The 23289-nt window shown below is 46.1% G+C and overlaps 1 protein-coding gene and 1 non-coding gene across 2 annotated transcripts; both read left to right on the forward strand.

The window, feature by feature from the left end:
* The first annotated feature begins 127 nt into the window (after positions 1–127).
* Positions 128–6084, forward strand: EEF1B2 (eukaryotic translation elongation factor 1 beta 2). The gene is made up of 6 exons (XM_066576085.1): positions 128–279; positions 2378–2500; positions 3237–3369; positions 4371–4437; positions 5216–5341; positions 5881–6084. Exons 1-6 carry the CDS (start codon positions 200–202, stop codon positions 6033–6035), a joined length of 684 nt encoding a protein of 227 aa, XP_066432182.1. The 5' UTR covers positions 128–199; the 3' UTR covers positions 6036–6084.
* LOC136578181 (small nucleolar RNA SNORD51) lies at positions 2780–2855 on the forward strand. Its single transcript, XR_010786601.1, has one exon. It is a non-coding gene; the product is annotated as a small nucleolar RNA SNORD51 (small nucleolar RNA).
* Positions 6085–23289: the final 17205 nt, after the last annotated feature.

Below are 23289 nucleotides of genomic sequence, written 5' to 3' on the forward strand. Positions count from 1 at the left end.
TATCTCTTTTATTATTAATACGTGTACGTGTTACACAGTGTGGGAACTCTCCCTCAGTAAATATGGCGGATGCGGCCTCCTCGGCGCTGAGCGCCTCCCCTGGGTCACGTGTCCGCTGCGTGCGTCACGGCTATAAAAGGCGCGGCTTGCGGCCTGTCTCTCTCTCTCTCACACGCCGTCTCCTCTTTGTGCAGTAGTCATGGGGTTCGGAGATCTGAAGTCCTCCTCCGGCCTGAGGGTCCTCAACGAGTTCCTGGCCGACAAGAGCTACATCGAGGGGTCAGTGCCTGCGGTAACTTGTCTCCTCCAGTGCGGGGCGGGGGACACTGAGCGGCGGCCACGTGTACTGAGGGGTGAGCAGCACACGAGGGGGCAGGCCGGTGGCTGGGGCATGCTCACACGGAGCGGCTGGGCCGCGGTATAGGGTGAACGTGGAGCCTATTGTAAGGGGCTGCTGTATAAAGTTACCCAAGTGCGCCCCTTCCTAGTCTGTCCAAGTGCCTGAGCTGCTGCCGTCCTCCTGCAGTGTGATCACAGGCCAGTCACTAATAGGACTGAGACAGTGAATGCGATGAGAAGCTGACTGTCATGCTGGGGCCGGCCGCCTGCACACCGGCAGATCTGCGGTGTGTGCGTCGTATTCTGCTGCAGATACCGCTGATGGCACGCTATGGGATAGCATTTTTCCATGAGTGGACATTGCCATTTTCCATTTGCGGAGGGAAGATCGCAGCATGCTCTACTTGTCGGTGGTTTCCATGCAGACGGCTTCCATTAAAGTCATTGAAAGCCGTCCGATCTGCGGCCCTTCTGCAACAATCATTGCGGAAAGGTCATAGGATTTGCGTCATCTCGTAGCAGCGGTGTGGCACTATCTGTACTGTGCAGGTACCCTGGCACATCTGCAGTGCAGAAGTGAATTCCACATCTACTGCGTGCAGGAGTCCTGAGAAGACTGTGTGGATGGGTATGCAGCGGGCACAGGGTTGGATTCAGCGGCAGGATCCGGCATGTCATGTCTAACCCGTCGTGTGCAGCCGGCCTTGAACAAATGATAAGTGCACAACTCCTGTTAGTTGTTGGCGGTACTGTTGCATTATGTTGCCACTGGAAGTTAGGGGTGGGGGACATAATGCAGCAGTCTTCAAATTTTGTAATGCGCCCCCCCCCCCCCCCAGCTTCTGATTGGCTGGGGGCGTGTTTAATTCCAAGTGCTGTCCTGACACGGCAGTCCATTGGGGAGGACAGCAGCACCAGTGGAAGCGGGGCACCCACCTGTCAGCGTCAGTCAACTAATGGAGCGGAGGCACAGCCTAGCAGCAGGGGGATTCCAGCACCGCCACTATCTCACTGTCAGTGGAGGTGGCCAGTAGTGGTTGCCCAGGGAAGATAGAAGGGGGGTGTCTGCTCCAGGGAGAGTGATAGCAGCAGTGTCTGTAGTGATTTTTGGCTGTGCTGGAGGGTTAGTTTTAATGTTAGGCTTACGTTAGCTCTAAAAGCATTAAGAGCTAATAATGTAAGCCAAACGGGGAAACCAACCCTCCAGCACAGCCAAAAATCACTAGACACTGCTAGGGCCTTCAGGAGTCCAGCCAATCAGTAGCCAGGGGTGTGACAGGGGCGTTCCTCCATGCAAGCCCTGTCAAAACTACTAGCTTCTGGTGGCATCAAGGTACAACGGTACCGTTGTTGGCTCATCTTAAAACGAATAGCTTATCGTTCACTTGTTAGAACAATATAACTTACCGTCTCCAGTTTAATCAGACATAAGTCGGCTGATGATTGGCCCGTGGCGGCTCATCTCTGAATGACTGCCCATTCACAGTGAAGGTAGGTGGGCTGACCCGCTGCACACTGCCACCAGTCAACAATCGGTGCTGCTGGGTGACAGTACAGAAGCATCTGCAAACTGTCCCACTAGTCGCCCCAAGTCCCTGTGTAAAAGGACCCCTAGGAGGCGCTCACTTTGCACATATTTTGTAGCAGACCTGCAGAATATTTCACCCCTTCAAGTTGAATTCAGGTGAAGGTGTGCAGATCTGCACCAAGATCAGCAACGTGTAAGTGGACCCTTGGGGTGTTCAGATGGCATGATCATCTGTAACTTGGTTGCTGCCAGTCATTACACTGGTTATCATTCAATTTGGTACAATTAGCAATAAACTGGATTGTTCAGTGTAAACCCCCAGTTCTGCCTCGATCAGTTGGTCAGCAGGAGCCAACTATTGATGCCCTATCCTGAGGATTGCACTAAAACTGCAACTCTTGTATGGGAGAAGGCTGCTGACAGAACTAATGAATATGCTGAATAGTGTTGAGTGATGTGTCTGATATCTGCAGTTTGTCCTATAATGTGCCACTGTTGTATCCTCTGCAGGTATGTACCCTCCCAGGCGGACATAGCGGTCTATGAGGCTCTGTCCGGTGCTCCCCCTGCTGATCTATTCCATGCACTGCGTTGGTACAACCACATCAGATCTTACGAGAAGCAAAAAGCCAGGTAAGTGTCCTGGTCTGTAAATCTAGAAGCCGTTGTCAGATGAAGAATGCTGTTGGCCTTGGGGTACCTGTGTCCATCTAGAAGTGCATTCACTCCTCAGTTACAGGTGCCCACGCCCCAGAATAGAAGGCTCTACATGGCTGTCTCCGTTCTACCTGCTGCCTCTGCTTACAAGCCGCAGTCAGGGATGGGAGAAGTACAACCTCTCATTACGTTGGGCGGAGGCTGCTGTAGTTGTATGAACTCCCAAAACACCTCTCGGTAAACTTGTGGCTGCAGCTGGTAATATGATGAATGAACTAAATCACCATCTTTCGGCTGATATGTGATGCATATGTTCTTTCTGACTTGACCGGCCTTGCGGGTACAGTATATTATACTATAATGCCTTGCTGTAAGGCTGAAGGGTACATTCCTAAGCGTTACACTAGAAGTTTTGAAAGCTGTATTTTTGTTGAGGGGTCACAAATTGCTCATCGACTGTCTTGTAGGTGGGTGATAAGTATCTGGTTGGGGACTGACTGAGATTCCCACTGGTCACAAGGATGGGGACTGCGAGTATCTAAGAAAGGAATGATGGTCACAGGAGTAATACCACTCCATAACTTTCAGATGGCCGAGTACAAGCACTCGGCTAGCTCTGCAGTAAGCTATACCTACCTTGGGGGACACTCCTGTTTTAGGATTGACAAGTTTGACTTGCAGTGCAGAAAATAAATGTTGACTCTAATTGTAGCCTACCTGGCGTGAAGAAACCCCTGGGAAAATATGGGCCAGTGAACATCGAAGACACAACAGACAGCGCCAGTAAGAATGCCAAAGAGGATGACGATGATGACATTGACCTGTTTGGCTCAGATGATGAGGAGGTAAGTGCTGCTAGTCCAACGGTCCTCAGTTGCTGCTAAGGGTAAACTTCAGTTTAATACATAGGACATACAAAAACCCCATCTGCTGTATATATTGGCTCTTTAACTTGCATTCCAAGTAAAGATTCAGCTTCTGCACTTGCTGCCACATGTCAGGTCTGTGCCTGGTCCTCAGTCTGGCTGGTCTCATGCTTGAGAATGACTGCTATGGTTGGTGGATAAAACCAACCTTATGTACATTTTAGGTACAACTAGAATATTACGCTGCAATGCAGTGAAGCAAAATGGACATCTGTGTTAAAATCCTTACACTAAATCATAACACTGTTCATTTACCCGAGCCTTGAGGTTCTTGGTGCAGCATTTGCCAATGACTGATCTCTTTAACCCCCAATGATCTTTTTATTAGTTTTTTTTTTAATCCGCAGAATAACTTATTTATCAATAAATGTGTGAGCCTGTTTTTTGCAGGATGAGTTATATTTTTAAATGTGCCATATAATGTACTGAGTACTTAGAAATCCTATTCTAAGTAAAATGAAAAAAACACTCCTGCCATCTATAGGGGTGGGTGTCAGCTGTCACCCTTCTCTGTTTGGAGTGGGATCAGCTGCTGATTCTGCTTCATACAAATACTTTACACCAGGATGTAAATGTGTGCTCTGGGGTGTGAGGGGTTAAGTGTATCTACACTAACAGACTTGCCCCTCCTGGGGGCAAGTAGAACATTTCTTGGTAATTGAATTCATGTGTAAGTAACTTTCTAGTTTACACAAACTGATCTTAGAAGTTTTGAGTTGTGTATTTGGATACTTGCCAACCACTTACCCTGGACTCCCTTTGATGTTTTTGGCACTGACTGGTAACATGATGACTGAACTAATATACCATCATTCGGCTGATACATGATGTACATATTCTTTCTGAGTTTACCAGTCTACACTTGCTGCATCGCCGCTGATGAAGCCGGAACCTATTCTGACCTACATGTTTCATTATAGGAAAGTGAAGACTCAAAGAGAATTAGAGAGGAGCGATTGGCACAGTATGAATCAAAGAAATCCAAAAGTAAGTAGCATGTGCTTGGGGAACCCAAACTAAAGCACTCTAATATAGATTGGAGGCATGCATCATCTAAAAATGTGATTCTTTGACAATACTAATCACAATGGGGCTAACTGAGAAATGAACACGGGTGTATAAGTATATGTACTACAAGCTAGTATAACCACACATTGGGGAAGAGTAATGGCCTTAAGTGTGAAAACTAGCAGCACAGAATATTAATAAAGACCTAAGATACATCATGTAAGTCCCATAGTAGTTAGTGGTGAAAATGGAAGGCATTGAGCCATAATATGGACTAATACAAGTACCCAAATATAGGAGACATGAAATATAAATCCTCAGCTGTGGGGTCGAGTGCTGGCCAAAGTATACCAAATGATATGGATAATCTGAGCAGGGTGGTAAGAATGCCCCAAAACATGGCTTTTAATTACCACTTCACATGTTTATCAGGGGTGTAGGCTTTCCTAACTTGCGGTTTTTCTAGTTTGTAGGTGTTGGTGTGACTTGGTGTATTGTCCACAGATACTGGTCTGGGATTGCGTGGCCTCGTAGCACTTCCAGCATTCCTCCTGTGGCACAGAAATGTGTTTTACAGACATTTCCTTTCGGTTACTCTGAAGGGAGCCATCCGTAGAACAAACATCTGAGTGTTGGAGGCTTTACTAACAAAATGCTTGGGAGTCTGAGAATTGAGTTTGTCCATCGTCTGCTCTCTGGGAAGATGGCGGCTTGCTTCAATTGATGATCTGCTGACATAAGTTTCTCCTCCATACAGAACCAGCACTTATTGCGAAATCTTCAATCCTGCTTGATGTGAAGCCGTGGGACGACGAAACAGATATGGCGAAGCTAGAAGAATGTGTCCGTAGCATCCACATGGATGGCTTGGTGTGGGGAGCATGTAAGTACCACCTGGTGGACGGGACAGACCGTGTGGCATGTATGATGATATAAACTGATCACCATCTTTCGGCTGATAGGAATGATGGAGCTTTTTTTGTCTGACTTGCCACACAAACTGTCTTAACACAGCAGGCAGCTAGAGGCTCTAATTAGTCTGTCTTGTAGATTTTCACCCTAGTGTTAAGATGTTGAATGTGCAGCTTCTTGCATTATACCTGGAAGGAATGTTCTCCTTACTGTCAGCATTGTATGTCTTGTAAGGCTGACTGTAAACTCTGAAATGAAGGGGATGTAAAACCCAGTACTTCATTCTATAATGCAGCTCTGTACACTAGGCAGCCATTAAATGCACTTTAAGGTGAAGTAAAGACTTGTAACGGTCTTATCCACATGATACTCGCTGTGGGAAGACTACTGACTTGTATTTTAGCCTGTAGTCTTTCATATAACGAGGTCATGTTAGAATGCCTAAGCTTCAGTAGAGCCGTTGACTGTTCATCCATAGTTTCATAACTTTTATTTTTTTTCCCCCAACAGCCAAGCTTGTTCCAGTTGGGTATGGCATCAAGAAGCTGCAAATCCAGTGTGTTGTGGAAGATGACAAGGTTGGCACCGATGTCCTGGAGGAGAAGATCACAGCGTTTGAGGACTTTGTACAGTCCATGGATGTTGCTGCTTTCAACAAGATCTAATTCCACCATCCTTTACTACATTAGACACTTAATAAACATCTTGCTGGAACTTCAGTTGTACTGTTCTATGTAAGCTATTGCCTCACATTTTCTAACTTAGTTTTTCGCAGATTTTGCCAAGCTGCAATGCTTACAGTTTACTTTATATGCTGGGAAACCCCCAGTGCATGTAGGATGTCATTGGGGCACCCACTCACCCAGCAGATGTGCAAACCTGCATGATATCTGGTACATGGGAAGTTGGTATAACTGGGAAGCAGTAGTCTGCTTTCCTGTAGTTATAATGTACAACAAGGTATATGGCTTGTACAATGGGACGCAATGGCTGATGTATACCTATACTGTGGTGCATATAAGGCTTTTGTCAGATGTATTAGTTGGTGCATACTGCTGACGTATACTTCAATTAGAAACAAATGGGGTCTGAACACAGCCTTACACTGGCCTTACTTTAATGTACACACTGACAGTTTACATGGCTGTATCTGAGGTCATTGCTTCCTTAAAGGTTAAAACGACTCCTTGGACCTGAGCTAACAAAGATGGCCATGCTAAAATCAGTAAGTCCCTCTTTTTTGAGGGTGTGATGTGAGCAGTGGATACACACCTGGAGCTCCCGCCTGTTATGCTAGCTTGTCTCTTTCTGAAGTAGTTTGAGTCTGCTGTGTTGGTCCCTGGGCCTTTGGTTGTGCTGCGCCCACAGTTGTGGTTGTGGGGGAGCAGTGACAGCTGAGGCCAGTCTGTTATATGGCCTGTCACACTATCAACATTTTGAGAAACACTTTGTTTTCCTACACCAAGCCAAGATTGCAAAGGCTCATAGGTGTCAGTGATAGATACTCCTGCAAATGACCACTTTAAAAACTATACCCCTTAATGTATTTACTGAGGGGGTCAGGAGTATTTTGACCCCAGTGTTTGAATAAATCTAAGCAAAGCAAAAAAAATCAACTTTCATTTTTTGGCAACTATGTCACTTATAAACCTTTTTTGTACAGCACACACAGACTTTCACCCCAAAATAGATACCCCTGTTTGTCCCGTGTTCAGAGACATACCCACTGTGGCCCTAATCTACTAAGAGGACACATGGCTAGGCCTGGAATTGATGGAACACCCATTAGATTTTAGGGCACAACTGAATTCCAGGCCCCATTGCACACTTGTGCAGAAAAAAATTGACTCCCTAAAAATCTCCCTTCCTCTGCACCCTTTTTGGCGTTCCCCCAAATCCTAGATAAAAGTAGTAATGTAAACTGTGTGGCATGTTTGAAGACGGGTAATTAGAGGCCTGGTTGGCATCGGTACATGGGGCAATTAAACTGGGTATCCCTCCTCATGCTTTTTTTGGGGGGGGGGGTATTTCTTGACCTCAGTGGCAGGGATAGGGTGTGGAAAGTGGCGCTCACACTTCGTAAGCTTGCTGAGGTGCAGTGGTCTCACACAGAAGGCGGTCAACAAGCTGCTACTGGAAATACAGAAGGCAGGTGTGCCTGGGGGCGGCTTATAAATTACACATTACAGGTAGCGATCTGAATAATGCTGGGTTCACATAGCCATATGTGGAATCCGCTTACAGAGGCCTGCAGCGGATCCCAGCTGTGAGCACATCCATGGCCTTGCATACGGACGCATAATGAACTGCACATAACTGCGTACTCACACAGGCAGTCATGTGCGCGGTACTTCCCCTCCGGATCAGACACATGCGGAAACTGCAATTTCTCTCAGGTCGTGAGACCGGCCTAAGGCCCAATGGCCACATACGGATTTTAATTATGAATGGAAAATCTGCACCTCTTGCTGCCCATAGGTATGTATTAGTATCCGCACGGCAAGTAAAAGCATGCAGATGTGTGGTTTTTTTTTTTTTTCTGCATCTGTTCAGGGAGATAAAAAAAAAAAAAGTTCAACTTTGACATCTCCAGGCTGTCAGCTACCTTTGGTAGCCAGTAGCAGGGAGATTTTAAATTTCTTGGGCAATCCTTGGCTTTCATGAATGCGTCTGCCATTATGCTGGCAGGCTCTTGTGCCAAAGCTGGGGTGAGATCCCATCGGCGTACAAAACCTAGGACCTTAGTTTTGTAACTTCATCTTCCCTCACGAATACGATTCCTAGAGAATGAGGGTGAGTACGCTCAGCTGCCCCCATGGATGCAATCCATAAGGGCAGCTGAATCTGTTTAACTTTTTAAACTATTTTACACTTTAATGCAATTGGCACTATCCATTGGAACCGCCAGCATGGAGCAGTCACATCCATAGCCCACGTGTCTTTAATTCCCAGAGGAAGCATAGTTTTGCCCTTAAGCTAGGACTTAAAAGGCAATGGGGTGATCACTAAGGGGTTAATAAAGACCCTAGAGTGGCTTTGGCTTCTCCGGCAGCTTTAGCACACTTATTAATGGAATTAAAGGAGATGTCCCGAGGCAGCAAGTGGGTCTATACACTTCTGTATGGCCATAATAATGCACTTTGTAATATACATTGTGCATTAATTATGAGCCATACAGAAGTTATAAAAAGTTTTTTACTTACCTGCTCCGTTGCTAGCGTCCTCGTTCCCATGGAGCCGACTAATTTTTGGCCTCCGATGGCCAAATTAGCCGCGCTTGCGCAGTCCGGGTCTTCTGCAGTCTTCTATGGAGCCGCTCGTGCCAGAGAGCGGCTCCGTGTAGCTCCGCCCCGTCACGTGCCGATTCCAGCCAATCAGGAGGCTGGAATCGGCAGTGGACCGCACAGAAGAGCTGCGGTCCACGGAGGCAGAGGATCCCGGCGGCCATCTTCAGAAGGTGAGTATGAAGACGCCGGACCGCCGGGATTCAGGTAAGCGCTGTGCGGGTGTTTTTTTTAACCCCCCCGCATCGGGGTTGTCTCGCGCCGAACGGGGGGGGGGGTTTAAAAAAAAAAAAACCCGTTTCGGCGCGGGATATCTCCTTTAAGTTTGATCTGTGGAGGTTGGTGGTGCTATTTTATTTTTGTTCCTGCAATTTAAGGCTGGGGAAACTGGGTTGGTCTAGTTGTCTTGGAGATAGGATCATCTATCTCCAATTATTTGAAGTCATTTTCCCTATTTTGGGATTGACTTAACTCTTTCCAATCCACTGTCTGATGTCTAAAGACATTCTGATTGAAGGCTGTACAGCTCCGATGTCAGAAGAGGTCCGGCAGGGTATTCTTACTGTAGGTTACTGGCGGCTCTGTTGTCAGGGGCCTCTCCAGCATGTCCCATACCGCAGTACTGGCTCTAGCCAGCAGATGGCGCCATTGTATAATGGCAGAAAGAGAGAGCCCCCTAGGAAACTCTGAATCCAAAATTGGATTGCAAAGAGTTAATAGCGAGAGCTGACTTATCTGATTACAGGTTTAGTGGTTCCTGATGAGGCTACACCATTGTAGCAGAAACGCGTTGAACCCACGGCAGAATTTATCTTGGCAGTTTGGTGTACTGCATTTTTGCTCTTGTTGGCTATAGCTCACAAAAAATTGTGTGGAGCTTTAGCCATACTTAAGAGGTCAGCAAGTCATTTGATTCTATTCAAATCCTGGATCAACCGTAGAAAGCGTGTTTGCTTTCATACTTACGGCTTTCTGAGACGTTAGGCAGCGTATATCAATGGGAGGAACAATGCACCTACCATAAAGACAGAGGCTTTATATGTTCCCTACCTATTGAATAACCGCAGCAATACAACTAAGTTGGGAACATCAATTTAGTGAACTGACCTGTATTCTTTCTCTATCCATAAGCTATATACGGCTGAACACAGGGATAGAAAATTGGTATCCTTGATACAAAATACCTTGTTGACTAGGCAGTTCATATATTGCTTGCCCCTCTTTTAAGATAGGGGTTAGGTTTTATATATATATTTCCCCCAGTCGTCTCCACGACAGCACCAATTGAGATTGCCTCCTCCTGATAGGACAGGAACAAACTGAGAGGTTAAAAGCTCCCCCCCTTCCCCACTTTCCTCAGTGTCTTCCTGTCCTGCCAGGAGGCAGGATCTCTGAGAGGAGCTGGTGGAGAAGCCAGCCAGGATTACTTACAGGCGGATCGGAAGGCAGTGGCTCACCCTGTCCTCCCTTCCCAGCCAGACGACTCCCGGGACGCCACATGGGGTGGTAACCCCCGGGCCAGGTTCCTCCCGCGGCGGCCCATGGGGGGTACAAAGCGGGAGCCTCAGTCCCCCTCGTCCTCCCTGCAGAAGTTACAGCGCGGCGCTCCAGGAAGCCCTCCGACGGCGGGGGGGCGGGGCGCCGCGTCACGTGCCCAGCGCGATGACGTCATCGCATCTGCATCAGGAGTGGAGGGGGCGGGGCTTAGCGCAGGAGCGCGAAAATTAAAAAAAAAATAGGAACCTGAGAGAAGCCAGAACAAACCAGCACTACAGGTTGCAGGGTGTCTGCAGCACCGGTATAGTAATGAGTGCTCCAGCCCCAGAGACAGCTGAAACCTCAGCCTCAGCGGCCGTAAGTAGCCAGTGCGGCAAAAAATACAATGCGATTATCCAGTGTATTGTGTATGGAAAATTGCATATGTACCCGCAAAAATACAATGCAATATCCAGTGTATTGTGTATGGAAAATTGCATATGTACCCGCAAAAATACAATGCAATATCCAGTGTATTGTGTATGGAAAATTGCATATGTACCCGCAAAAATACAATGCAATATCCAGTGTATTGTGTATGGAAAATTGCATATTTACCCGCAAAAAATACAATGCAAATATCCAGTGTATTGTGTATGGAAAATTGCATATGTACCCGCAAAAAATGCTTTATTTGTCAGGGGGATATAAAAAGACATCACGCCCAGAACAAAACTCAGAAAATGCGCGGATTGCGGGATAAAACTGCCAGCTACGTACCAGAGGCCTCTGTGCAAGGCATGCGTAGCTAGGCTAGTTAAAGAGGAATCAGTAGGACGTTAGGAAGCTGGTGAAAGAAGAGGTAGATCAGCCCTAACGTCACAGCTGGCGCCACCAGCGAAACGCCAGAAAAGGGCGTATGTTCCTGACGAGCCTTCCGACTCAGAGAGTTCCATCGGTCGGAGCAAGAGGAACAGGCGGCCGAGGAGTCCTCAAATTAGGAGGACTACAAAAAATACTTATTCCATCAGGACGACTTAATGGAATTGATTAAGTCAGTCAGGGCTACCCTAAAAATGGAAGAGCCCAGAGAACCACGTACCCTACAAGATGAGATATTTGGGGGACTAGGGGAGAGGCGCAAGCATACCTTCCCTGTCCACAAGAATATCACCAAAATAATCCAAAAAGAGTGGAGGACGCCGCACAGTTAAAAGATCCCATGGATCGCAAAGCTGAGGGCCTTCTAAAATCATGGGAGGCAGCGGCAAACAGACTTAGGCCAGGGATCGCAGCCACTCGTGTGGCGCGAACTCTGGGGGTACGGCTAGAACAGCTACAGCTACACCTAACCAATAAGACGCCGAGGGAACAGATCCTAAATTCCCTTCTGGTCCTGCGTATGGCAACAAATTTCCTAGCGGACGCCGCGGCCGAAACTATCAAACTCTCGGCGACAGCTACAGCCCGGTCTAACTCAGCCAGAAGAGTGCTATGGCTGAAATCGTGGTCAAAAATAAGCTATGCGCCCTCTCGTTCTACGGCCAGTTTTTGTTCGGACCGGACCTTGACAAAATTCTAGAGAAGGCGGCCGACAAAAAAAAAAAAAAAAAAAAAAAAAACCCCCGGAAGAAAAACCACAGAGAGGGAAGACCTTCTTCCGGGGCCCCAAAGCAACAGCCAGAGACCTACCGAGGCAGGGGCAAGACAGGCCGCTGGAGTTACCCCAAGGGGGGCAGAGGAAGGAATATCCTCTTTTACCCCCACCAGGGGGAGCCAAATCAGAGACCCTGACGCCATCCCCATAGGGGCAAGGCTGGAGGGCTTTGTGGATCAAGGGGCCGCGATTTCCGAAGGCCCATGGATCCCAAAGATCTTACAGCAGGAATACCGGATAGAACTGGTGTCCCTCCCCAGAAGAAAATTCATTATCACGGGAGGCTCCAAACAGTTACACCTACTAAGGCAAACCATTGGGGACCTGCAACAACTAAATGCAATATCCCCCGTACCGCAAAACGAGGAGACCCAGGGCCATTATTCCAGGCTCTTCCTAGTAAGGAAACCCTGTGGGAAACAGTGGATGATAGTGAACCTGAAACCTCTGAACACCTGCATCAGATACAGGAAATTCAAGATGGAGTCCATCTCCTCAACGATAAAGTTGATTCCCAAAGGAGCCTACAGGGCATCCATCGATTTAAAGGATGCTTATTTCCACGAGGGGTCCCGGAAATACCTAAGGCTCGCAGTGGATATGGGCAAAGGAATAGAGCACCATCAATTCAGATGCCTGCCCTTCGGGATCTCCTCAGCACCCAGAATCTTCACCAAAATTATGGCGGAGGTAGCCGCCTACCTGAGGAAGAAGTCGGTCCAAATAATAGCAGAGTCCAGAGAACTCCTAACGGCTCCTGCCTAACCGAGGAGAGAATACAAAAAATCCGACTGCTAGTCAAAACCTTTTTACGGAGACAATTATGCACAATTTGGGAAGCCAGGTCTCTCCTGGGAAGCTTGACTTCAGGCATTCCAGGAGTGGCATGGGCCCAGGCTCACACCAGAGCCCTGCAAGCCACAGTCCTATCCACGTGGGACAAAAAGCAGTCCTCTCTAGGGACAAGAATGTACATTCCAAGCGCGGCGAAAACATGCCTGCGTTGGTGGGCATCCCCAGAGAACCTGTGGAGAGAGGTTCATTGGCTACAAAACCCAGCCACTCGCATCACAACGGATGCAAGCGCCTGGGGATGGGGAGCGCACGTGGGGAACCAGTTCTTTCAGGGCCCATGACCTCAAAGAACAAAAGAACAGTCCTCAAATCACAGGGAACTACAGGCCGTATGGCAGATCCTACAGCAGTTAGGGAACTCGCTACGGGACCAGCATATAAAGATACTGTCAGACAATATCACCGCGGTCGCCCATATACGACACCAAGGGGGCACAAGATCTCCCGCTCTGCAAAACATTGCACAGAAAAATTTCCACTGGGCAGAGGGCCGGATCCTCTCGATCACGGCAACCCATTTGAAGGGGACGCTAAACCAAAAGCGGCCTTTCTCAGCAGGAGGCAAATAGACCCAGGAGAATGATCTCTCTCCCTGAAAGCATTCAGAATCCTGATCAATCAGTGGGGGATCCCACAATTGGACCTGTTCGCAACCAGGGAAAAATGCCAAAGTAAGCAATTTCTTCTCCCTCCGGCCAGGAGATCGTCCGACAGCAGTAGACGCCCTAGGCCAAGACTGGGGAGAGGGGCTGGTGTACGCCTTCCCCCCCTATACCGTTGATCCCCAGAGTCTTACAATATTTCAGAACCCAGGTATGCACACTAATCCTGGTGACCCCCTTCTGGGCCAAAAGAAGCTGGTTCGGTCTTGTAGCAACTGAGCGTCCAGGACCTAGTCATCTTCCCTACCTGAACAGGTCTTCTATCGCAGGGCCCACTGAGCCATCTGAGCCTAGACAGGCTCCACTTAACAGCATGGCTCTTGAGGAATCCTCACCAAAAGAGAAGGGATTCTCAGACAGAGGAGTAGAAACGTTAATGTCCAGCAGAAAAAAGACTACCCACCTTATCTACCAGAAAGTTGGAGAAGGGTCTCCTCATGGAGACAGGGAAGGGATCGCGGGGATTCTGTCCCGGACATCCCTCTAATCTTAGAGTTCTTGCAGAGGGGCCTAGAGACGGGCCTCTCTCCAAGCACCCTGAAGTTCCAGGTCACAGCCCTTAGCGCCATATGTGACACAAAGTTCTCAGACAACAGATGGGTCAACAGGTTCCTAGCAGCAGCAACTAGATCACGGCCTGGGCCCATAAATCTTTTTCCAGTCTGGAACCTTAACTGGGCCCTAGGGGCCAGGACAACGGTACCATTCGAGCCGATCGAAGCACTACCCATACAAATGCTTACTATTAAGACCATTTTCTTAGTAGCCATCACCTCCGCAAGACGGGCTAGCGAGCTGTAGGCCTTGTCCATTCGCCACCCGTTCCTGAAAATCTCGGCCACCGAATTAGTACTTAAAACGGACCCGGCGTTTATGCCAAAAGTAGGATCACATTTTCATAGGTCCCAGGACATAATAATCCCCTCAAATTTTAGTAAACCTAAAAACGAGGAAGAAAAAACCCTCAACTGCCTGGACGTTAGGAGAGCAGTCCTAGGCTACATAGAGGCGACAAGCCACTGGAAGCGGGACGACAACTTGTTCATCCAGTTCAGTGGCCCAAATAAAGGGAGCAAAGCAGCAAAAAGCTCCATAGCCAGGTGGATCCACCGGGCCATCATAGAGTCCTATAAGGCCCTCGGGAAGGAAATCCCTTTAGCTCTTAAAGCCCATTCTACAAGGGCAGTAGCATCCTCATGGGCCGAACACAGCTCAGCCTCGGTCGAGCAGATATGCAAAGCCGCAGCCTGAAAGAAACCCCACATGTTTATTAAACACTATAGGGTAAAAGTGCAGCAGGACGAGGACAGGGCCTTCGGCCGCAAAGTCCTCTCGGCAGCAATCCCACCCTAGGGAAACTTTAGTTGGTACGTCTCAATTGGTGCTGTCATGGAGACGACTGGGGGAAAAAATGGATTATACCTACCTGATAATCAGGTTTCCAGTAGTCTCCACGACAGCACCCGTACCTTCCCTCCCTAAATTGATAGAAAAGAAACTATATAATATAAAAAAAAAAAAAATATATATATATATATATATATATATATATATATATGTATATAATTTTTTTTTTTATTTATTTATTTTTTTAAATAAAATTATAATAAAATTTTAAGTTGAGCTCCTACCCCAGCAATTCGTTAGAATCCACTGAGGAAAGTGGGGAAGGGGGGGAGCTTTTAACCTCTCAGTTTGTTCCTGTCCTATCAGGAGGAGGCAATCTCAATTGGTGCTGTCGTGGAGACTACTGGAAACCTGATTATCAGGTAGGTATAATCCATTTTTTTGTTCGTGTGTCTAGAATTTAGGATTTTGAGGTTCAGAATTCTTTTAACTTTTATTCATCAAATAAAAAATGTTTTACGGTCTACACAGATCTAAAGCTCAATGTCATTGAAGCCCTTCATCGACCAGCGCTGGATACAGATCAAGTGCTTGTGTATATACTACCACTATTAATGGATTAATGGATCTTTTGAGGAAGGTAAAGCAGGGGGCTGTTGCCTTGGCTCTATAATTTAAGGCCCATGTGGTAGCATTGAAGGCCTGACTTATTATTTTTATTACCAAAGCTTAAAGGGGTTGTCCCGCGCCGAAACGTTTTTTTTTTTTTTTTAATAGGCCCCCCGTTCGGCATGAGACAAACCCAATGCATGTGGTTTAAAAAAAAAAAAAAGTTTAGTACTTACCCGAATCCCCGCGCTGTGGCGACTTCTTCCTTACCTTACTAAGATGGCTGCCGGGATCTTCACCCACGATGCACCGCGGGTCTTCTCCCATGGTGCACCGTGGGCTCTGTGCGGTCCATTGCCGATTCCAGCCTCCTGATTGGCTGGAATCGGCACACGTGACGGGGCAGAGCTATGAGGACCAGCTCTCCGGCACGAGCGGCCCCATTCACCGCACAGAAGCCCGCACAGCGCAAGCGCGTCTAAAATTGCCAGAAGACGGCGATTTTAGGCGGATCCATGGCGACGGGGACGCTAGCAACGGAACAGGTAAGTGAATAACTTCTGTATGGCTCATAATTAATGCACGATGTATATTACAAAGTGCATTAATATGGCCATACAGAAGTGTATAACCCCACTTGATTTCATGAGACAACCCCTTTAAACTTTGGAGACTTTTTCTACTTCTACCATCAAGAAACTCTACCATTTGTCTTCATTTTTAAACCAGGATAAGTATTTGTAAGGGACAAATCCTAGCATGCAACATCTGACTACCGATGTTAACATCTTAGTGAAGGTACTTTATAAATTACTGTCAGTAATGACTCACTGTTAGTCCAGCTTTGTCAAACAAATCAACTGTGGATTTATGGAGTTCACATCTGAATCTTCAGGCAGATCCAGTTCGTGGGAGAAGGGCTGACTTTTTACTTGACTCTTCCAAAGCTTTTCAAAGTGTCAAGTGGAACTATTTTTGGGCAGTTCATCATAAGTTGTGGTTTTGGAGAGAAACTTGTAACGTTGCACTGCTATTCAATGCCAGAGGCTAAAGTGAGTGTGAATGGTCATATTTCAAGACTGATCATGTTAGAGGGGAAAACAAGGCAAGCGTCCCCTCTTTGCCTTGGCAATCAAGCCCCAGGTTGGCTTGATGGGGCAATCACTCAATATAGCTAGATTGCAATAGGAAGAAAATGAAAAACATCTCATGCAGATCTGCTATATACGTGGGATGTGAGTAGATCAATGAGCCCCATGTCCATTTTTTGATATTTTGGAATTTATTGGAACATGGGCAACTACAAATGAAGGAATTCAAATATTTGAGTTGTGGTATCTTCTAAGCCTCAAGACTATATTTCTGCCACTCTGCTTCCGTTGGCATGAAAGTGAGGATAAAATCGTCTCCTACTGTCAATGATTGGCAGGGAAAATAAGATGGTTTTGATCCCACAACTCCTTTTCACATGCATCAAAATTCTAAAGTTTGGATTCAATCAATATTTTTTATACCCTAAATATTTAGGGTATTTCAATCCTATCAAATCTCTTGTTCCATAATAAATTGGAGACCCTTCAAAGGGATGGGCTGGCAATTCCAAACGTCAGGATATATCTTCTGGTATCTCAATTGCTACAGTTGAAGTGGTGGGGAGAAAGATGGCATGTTTGTTTCTACCCCCACCCCTCCCTGCCATAACGTGAGAGGGATTAAAGGAAGAAAAAATACATAATTTAACTTGCCAATCTATGTAATTTAAGCAGATTCTTCAGTTAGGACTCATGTCCATGGTGGATTCGATTTGCAGAATCTGCATAGGTAACCTGCACAGAAGATCCGCCATTCTAAGTGCCCATACGGAAACATTGGTAGCTGCAAATGAATTTAAGCATGTGGATTTGATTTGCAGACAGTTTGGTGCAGAAAACAAATCACAGCATGCTGCATTTCAGTGCAGATGGGTGCAGACTATCCATAGTGCATCTGCAAATACACTGCAGATTTGAAGGTTAAAATCAATTAGGGAGGCGGGGAAAAGACTGGGAGGTGGGGTTACAGATCTCTTTTCTGCACGGATGAGCCGCAGTACATCTGCATGGGGGGAAAAAAAACATTACATCTGCGGTCTCCCGCAGCGGAAATCCGCATGCAAAATCTGATTTGCTCGTGGACATAAGGCCTTAGATAGATCCAATCACAGCGCTTGCTTGCTGGAGGCGGGGGAATTCAAAGCCCCATTTACCAGAGATATGACAGCAGGAAGGATTACAGAGCAGCCTGCCCCACAGCAGGGGAGACCATCGCTGGGAATACACGCTGGCTGCGAGGTGAGTATATGCCCCACCCCCTGAAAATAAGACACTGTGCCTCTTTTGGGGCAAAATTTAATGTAAGACTCTTATTTTCGATGAAACACTAGCTCCTGTGCTCCTGGGTCGATACACCGGGATGCATATTAACTTTTTCCACAACACTTCTGCTCTATTCAGCAATTCCAGCAACCTGATTGATGAATCAGTCAACCCAAACAACCAATCAGGTTGCTGGAATTGCTGAATAGGGCAGAACTGTTGTGGAAAATGTTAATATGCTCTGCACTACATATCAATTTCTGGATGTGTTTTGTGCAGATTTTTCTTCTGCAGCGTCTGGACAAGATTTTCTGAGCCTAGAGTCTGCACGGCAAAATCATCCCATATCAACATGCCTTCACAGGAGAAAAGTTGGAAAACTGAGAAGTCTTGTGTAAAAGCCTGCCCATGACTGTTTTCTTCATCTAGGTAGTCTGCAGCTATGCACTATTATATATTCTCACTCAATCTTATTGTACCATAATTTACCAAAGCCATGGGATTATACATTATATTGGAATTTTAAAGATCTTACTCACTGCGTGCAGAAAAGTGCAATGTTCCAGAGTATACTCCATTTTTGATCAGTCAACAGCCCTATTCGTAATGGCTTTATCTTTCTTTTTTTTTCTTTTACTAGTAATTTCGTGCTGAAAGTCCCATGTAGTTCTTTGGCACTTTTGTAGGAACATTTCTTATTATTGCTGATTTAATCTAAAACCTCTACCACAAATAAAAGGAACAGTTTTTCCCCTGAAGTTGCTTGGTATGACTGAACGTGGCACGAGATCATTGCCAAATGTGGGTGACCCTTTTTTTTTTTTTTACCTTACAAATCCACTTTACTTATGTAATATCTGGACCGTGCAGCCGGAGAACACAGCAAAAGGCAAAGTTTGAACCTGCCCTGGGCCTTGTGGACATGGTAGAGCCTTATAGCCTGTGTGTGCTGCCCTGCTCTGCTCTATGTACAGGGCTATTTTCTCCTAGCACCACCACCTCTTGGTGTGGAAGACCTCTTTACATATAGCATCTGTTGGACTTTTTTCCTGCATGATTCATGGGAAATTGCCCCTTGCTATAACGCTGGAGTTTTATTTCCACTTAACTGTTATTCAGAACTGTAATCCTATGTACATGAGGCTTAGAGGGGCAGTCCCATCCTACTTTAAGTGCTCCTTCACACACACATATTTGCACATGCTATATGCAGAAATTAGAACCCATTGATTTCAATGGGTTCATTCACACTTTTGTATTTTGCATTCGTATTTGGCTCTACAAGAAAAACAGCATGCTCTGAACATTTGCAGTCCAAAGGTCCCCATGGAAGTCAATGGGGGGGGGGGGGGTGTAGATGGTACACAAGGAGATGTGTAATATGCTACATAATTCCAATGGAAAAAGAACATATCTGGAACTATTTCAAGTGGTGCATCTTGTTTACTGTGCCCAAATGAACATGCCCTGTGGGCAGAAAAAGTCCAGTAATACACCAATGCTTGCAAAAGAAAAGCAACATTTGCTTTGCAAAAACGCTGTGCTGAGGTGCAAATGTACATATACATGTGAAGGAGCCGTAAGAGCTGAAAGAAGGTAAGAAAAATGTCTAGACACTAGCATTGTGGCTTGGGAAAATGGGCCGGGTGCTGGTGTTGGACCCCTGACAACTTGCTATTGATCATCTATCCTGAGTAGAAGTCATCAGTAGTTTTAGCCCCTAAAAACAACTTTTAAGGCCAGATTAACGGGAGGTGGTGAGTTCTCCTTCAATGGAAGTGTTCAAGTAAATGCTGGACAAATCTGGTATGACTTAAGGCCCATTTACACTGGACAAGGGTTGGGCAAATGATGCCCGACCCTCTTCCCCGTGTCTCCGTGCTCCAGTGCAGGAGATTTCTCTCCCCTCGCTCCCCTGCCCCTCTCCATTGAGATACACAGTGGCAGTTCGCTAGTGAACGGCATAAAAGATGAGCAATGAAGCTCATTTTTAAGTTTAAACAGCCGCCGTTCCATAGCGAACGACCGCTGTGTATCTCAATGGAGAGGGGCGGGGAAGCGAGAGGAGAGAAATCTCCTGCACTGCCCCGCCCCCCTGCTGGCCGCTCCATGTGCGAGCCAGCTCTGCTAGATCCCGTGCAGGAGCAAGAGAGTGCAGAGACATAGGAACGAGTGTTGGGCATCGTTTGCCCGACACTCGTCCTGTGTAAATAGGCCTTTAGTGAATCCTGCACTGAGCAGGGGGGTGGCCCAGATGACCCTGGAGGTCCCGTCCAACTCTACTATTCTATGATTCTAACTTGGATGTATTTGTGCATGAAAAATTTGCGTGTACAATATGCAGAAAGTAGAACCCATTGATTTCAATGTGTTTGTGCACCTGTGTGTATTGGGCGTGCAAAAACACAACATGCTCTTTTCCCTGCGTGTTTGTGCAAGAAAAAAAAAAACTAGTAATGGCTGCAGCCATCAGAATGCGTGTGCACAAATGCTTGTAAAAGACTTTTTTCACAAAAGTGTTTTATCGTGGCTATTTTGCCGTGAGAAAACAACGGGCGAAAATTGCGATTATCTGAAGCATTGGCTTTTTTTGGTGCATGAAATCAGCTGGCTGGAAAAGATAGCCCCCACGGTGCGCATTCCATTCGGCTGTTTGTACACTGACCGAAAAGATAGGTCTGGACCCATCTTTTGCCAGAATACACTGACCGTCCCATAGACACCTATAAGAGCTACCGGAAAAGGGAGGTGGGAGGGAGTTTAGCAGAGGTTTTATTCATCTCCCTTATTTGCATATTACCCAGAGGAGCATGAATGGCGTTTTGAGTCTCCTCACTCACCGTCTAAGTGCTCTCCCTAAGAAGAAAAGAAAGCGTTTCTGACCCCTGTCCCAGGCCTCTCACTAGCACAGACAGACTCCTACTTACACTGATGAAGGGCAAAAACCCTGAAACGGCTGTTTGTACATGGAGTCTGGCTTTGCTTTTAATTCCCAGTCATTGTTACAAGGCTTGTATAAAAGTCTGACTTTGGCTTGAATGAATGCTGCCTTCCAATAGGTGGCACTGTGGAGGTATTATTCCATCTCCCTTATTTGCTTTAGATGCACAGAAACTGCACGTGAAAAGAACCCATTATTTTAAATGAGCTAATTAACACAGGCTTTTTTTCCCCCATCTTGGACTGAGAGTTATTCTGATACACTGGACAGAGAAAATCTATTTTCTCTCTCAAAAACAGTAGGGCCAATGTCGTTGGATGCCTTTTTTGCAGTATAGGAAGAAACCAAAGTATTTTGAGCAAACAAGACAAATCTAGCATCTGCATGGAGTTTGTCTGTTAGACTGGGATGTGGAGTTCGAACCCAACCAATGTTATCCCCTGAGTCACTGAGCTGCATTTTTCATTAAATCTTACATTCTTATCACACCTTCATTCATCTTAAGGGTTTTCAATCCCCCATTTTTTTATACAGTGAATACAGGTTATAAAATATTTGTAAGTTATTTACCTCCACACGCCTCCTCTCTTTCTTGTTAGCAGTCCGTTACTGGCCACAATGGTAACATCAGTAAGGCTCCGTCTACACTTAAGACTTCTCATTTCAACAAGTGAACGATGTCAGAGTTCGCTCAGCAGCCTGTTTATACAGGCAGATACATTGTTGACTTGTTCAAACAAGAAATTGTTCAGTCGTTCACACTCACTGTATAAATTAATGAGAACAACTGAATGATTGGTATTTAACCCCTTAGTGACCAAGCCTGTTTGTGCCTTAATGACCAGGCCAAATTTTGGAAATCTTACATGTATCACTTTAACATAGAATAACTCCGTAAAGGTTTTGCATATCCAAGTAATTCTGTTTTTTTTTTCGACATGTTGTACTTCATTTAGGTGGTAAAAATTGATAGAATTTGTGTATATTTATTAAAAGTGCCAACATTGGTAACATTTTGAAAAGCTAGTCATTTCTTTTAACAATTTCAACTGCAATATGTCCAATATATGCAAATATATTGTACAAATGTTTGATGAGATGTTTACTTTATTCTGGAGGCACATTTGAAAAACTTTAGGTTTATTTTGCTATTTAGGCCCCCTGCACACGGGCGGAAATTCTGCGGCAGGATTTCCTGCAGAATTCCCGCCCGTGAAAGCTGTCATAGGATTGCGCATTAAAAAGCGCAATCCCAGGCAGACGGACATGATTTGTCCGCATGAAATCACACATGGAAAACAAATCGTGGCATGTTCTATTTCTGTGCGGGTCTCGCAGAGGCCCGCACAGAAATGTCACTCCCGGGCTGCCGGCTCCGCTCTGCGCATGCGCCAGCTGGCCGGCAGCCGGCACATCAGTGATCCAGAGCTGCAGGAGGTGGTGAGACCTGCACTGGTCCCTGCAGGACACGGGTCGGGTCCCGCTGTGAGAATTCTCACAGCGGGATCTGACCCGGCCGTCTGCAGGCAGCCTTAGGAAATTCTACACCAAGGCAAGAGTGTAAAAGCTTGTAGGTGTCAGAATGATAGATACCCCGTTTTTAAAATGTATTCACTGAGGGGGGTCATGAGTATTTTGACACCACAGTTTTTTTCAGAAGTTAATTTAGATGAGAAAAAATATATAATTTAATATATTTGCAAATATGTCATTTTAAAAACAGATTTTTTTTTCTATTATGCACGTGAAAATAAGGATTTGCACCCAAAAATGAATACTTCTGTTTGTCCTGTGTTCAAAAACATACCCAATGTACCCCAATCTGCTTACAGGACACATGGCAGGGCCTGTAATGGAGGAAACACCCTTTTGGTTTTCACAGCTGAATAAATTCCAGGTCTTATTGCACACTTGTGCAGAAAAAAAAAAAAGACTCCCTAAAAGGAATCCTCCCACCCCTTTTTGGCATTCCCTAAATCGTAGATAAAAAAAATAATGTAAAACTGTGTGGTATGTCTCAAAGCAGGGGAAACCGAGGCTTCATTGGGATGGACACATGGGGCAATAAAACTGGGTATACCTCCTCCCATGCTTGCTGCAAACCCAAACTTTTTTGGGGGGTATTCTCTTCACTTCAGTGGCAGGGATGGGGTCTAAAAAGTGAGCTCTGTAAGCCTTCGCACATCCCCAAGCTTGCTGAGATGCGGTGGTCTCAAGCAGAAGGCGCCCAACAAGGGACTTTTTTGTAAATTATGTAGGCATTATAGGTAGCCATCAGAATAAGGTAGATTGTTACCTTTTTATACTATTGGATAACTGCAAGCAGGTGACTGGGGACCACTCACCAAGGCCTCCGGCCACTGCTCAAAGCTCTTGGCTACCTTTGGTAGCCGGGAGCAAGGAGATTTTAAAATTTCTCAGGTGCTCCCCAGCTTATGCGGCTGCGTCTTCCATCTTGCCAGCAAGCGCATGCACAGCAGCCAGGGAGGGTCCGTGGATAAAGGAGCATGTCAGAGGACATCGCCGAAGGCCTCCGGTAAGAAGTTTAATTCCCTTTCACCGTTCGCACCGTAAACAAAGAATGGTGGGGGCTGTGGAATTGTTGCAGACCGCAGTTTACAGCTGTCTGTAAATCTATAGACTAATAGAAAACTGATATTTAAAAGTGGAAATAGGTTTAAGAATTCTCTCACATACACATTTTTGTGGTATTTTTGAGGCTTGTGAAAAACAC

The sequence above is a fragment of the Eleutherodactylus coqui genome, chromosome 8 (assembly GCF_035609145.1).
Source record: "Eleutherodactylus coqui strain aEleCoq1 chromosome 8, aEleCoq1.hap1, whole genome shotgun sequence".
NCBI lineage: Eukaryota > Metazoa > Chordata > Amphibia > Anura > Eleutherodactylidae > Eleutherodactylus > Eleutherodactylus coqui.

Coding starts and splice junctions, on each gene's coding strand:
- EEF1B2 (XM_066576085.1), top strand. CDS start 200: ATGGGGTTCGGAGATCTGAAGTCCTCCTCCGGCCTGAGGGTCCTCAAC. Junction 280..2,377: donor GACAAGAGCTACATCGAGGG/GTCAGTGCCTGC, acceptor TATCCTCTGCAG/GTATGTACCCTCCCAGGCGG. Junction 4,438..5,215: donor TGAATCAAAGAAATCCAAAA/GTAAGTAGCATG, acceptor TCCTCCATACAG/AACCAGCACTTATTGCGAAA.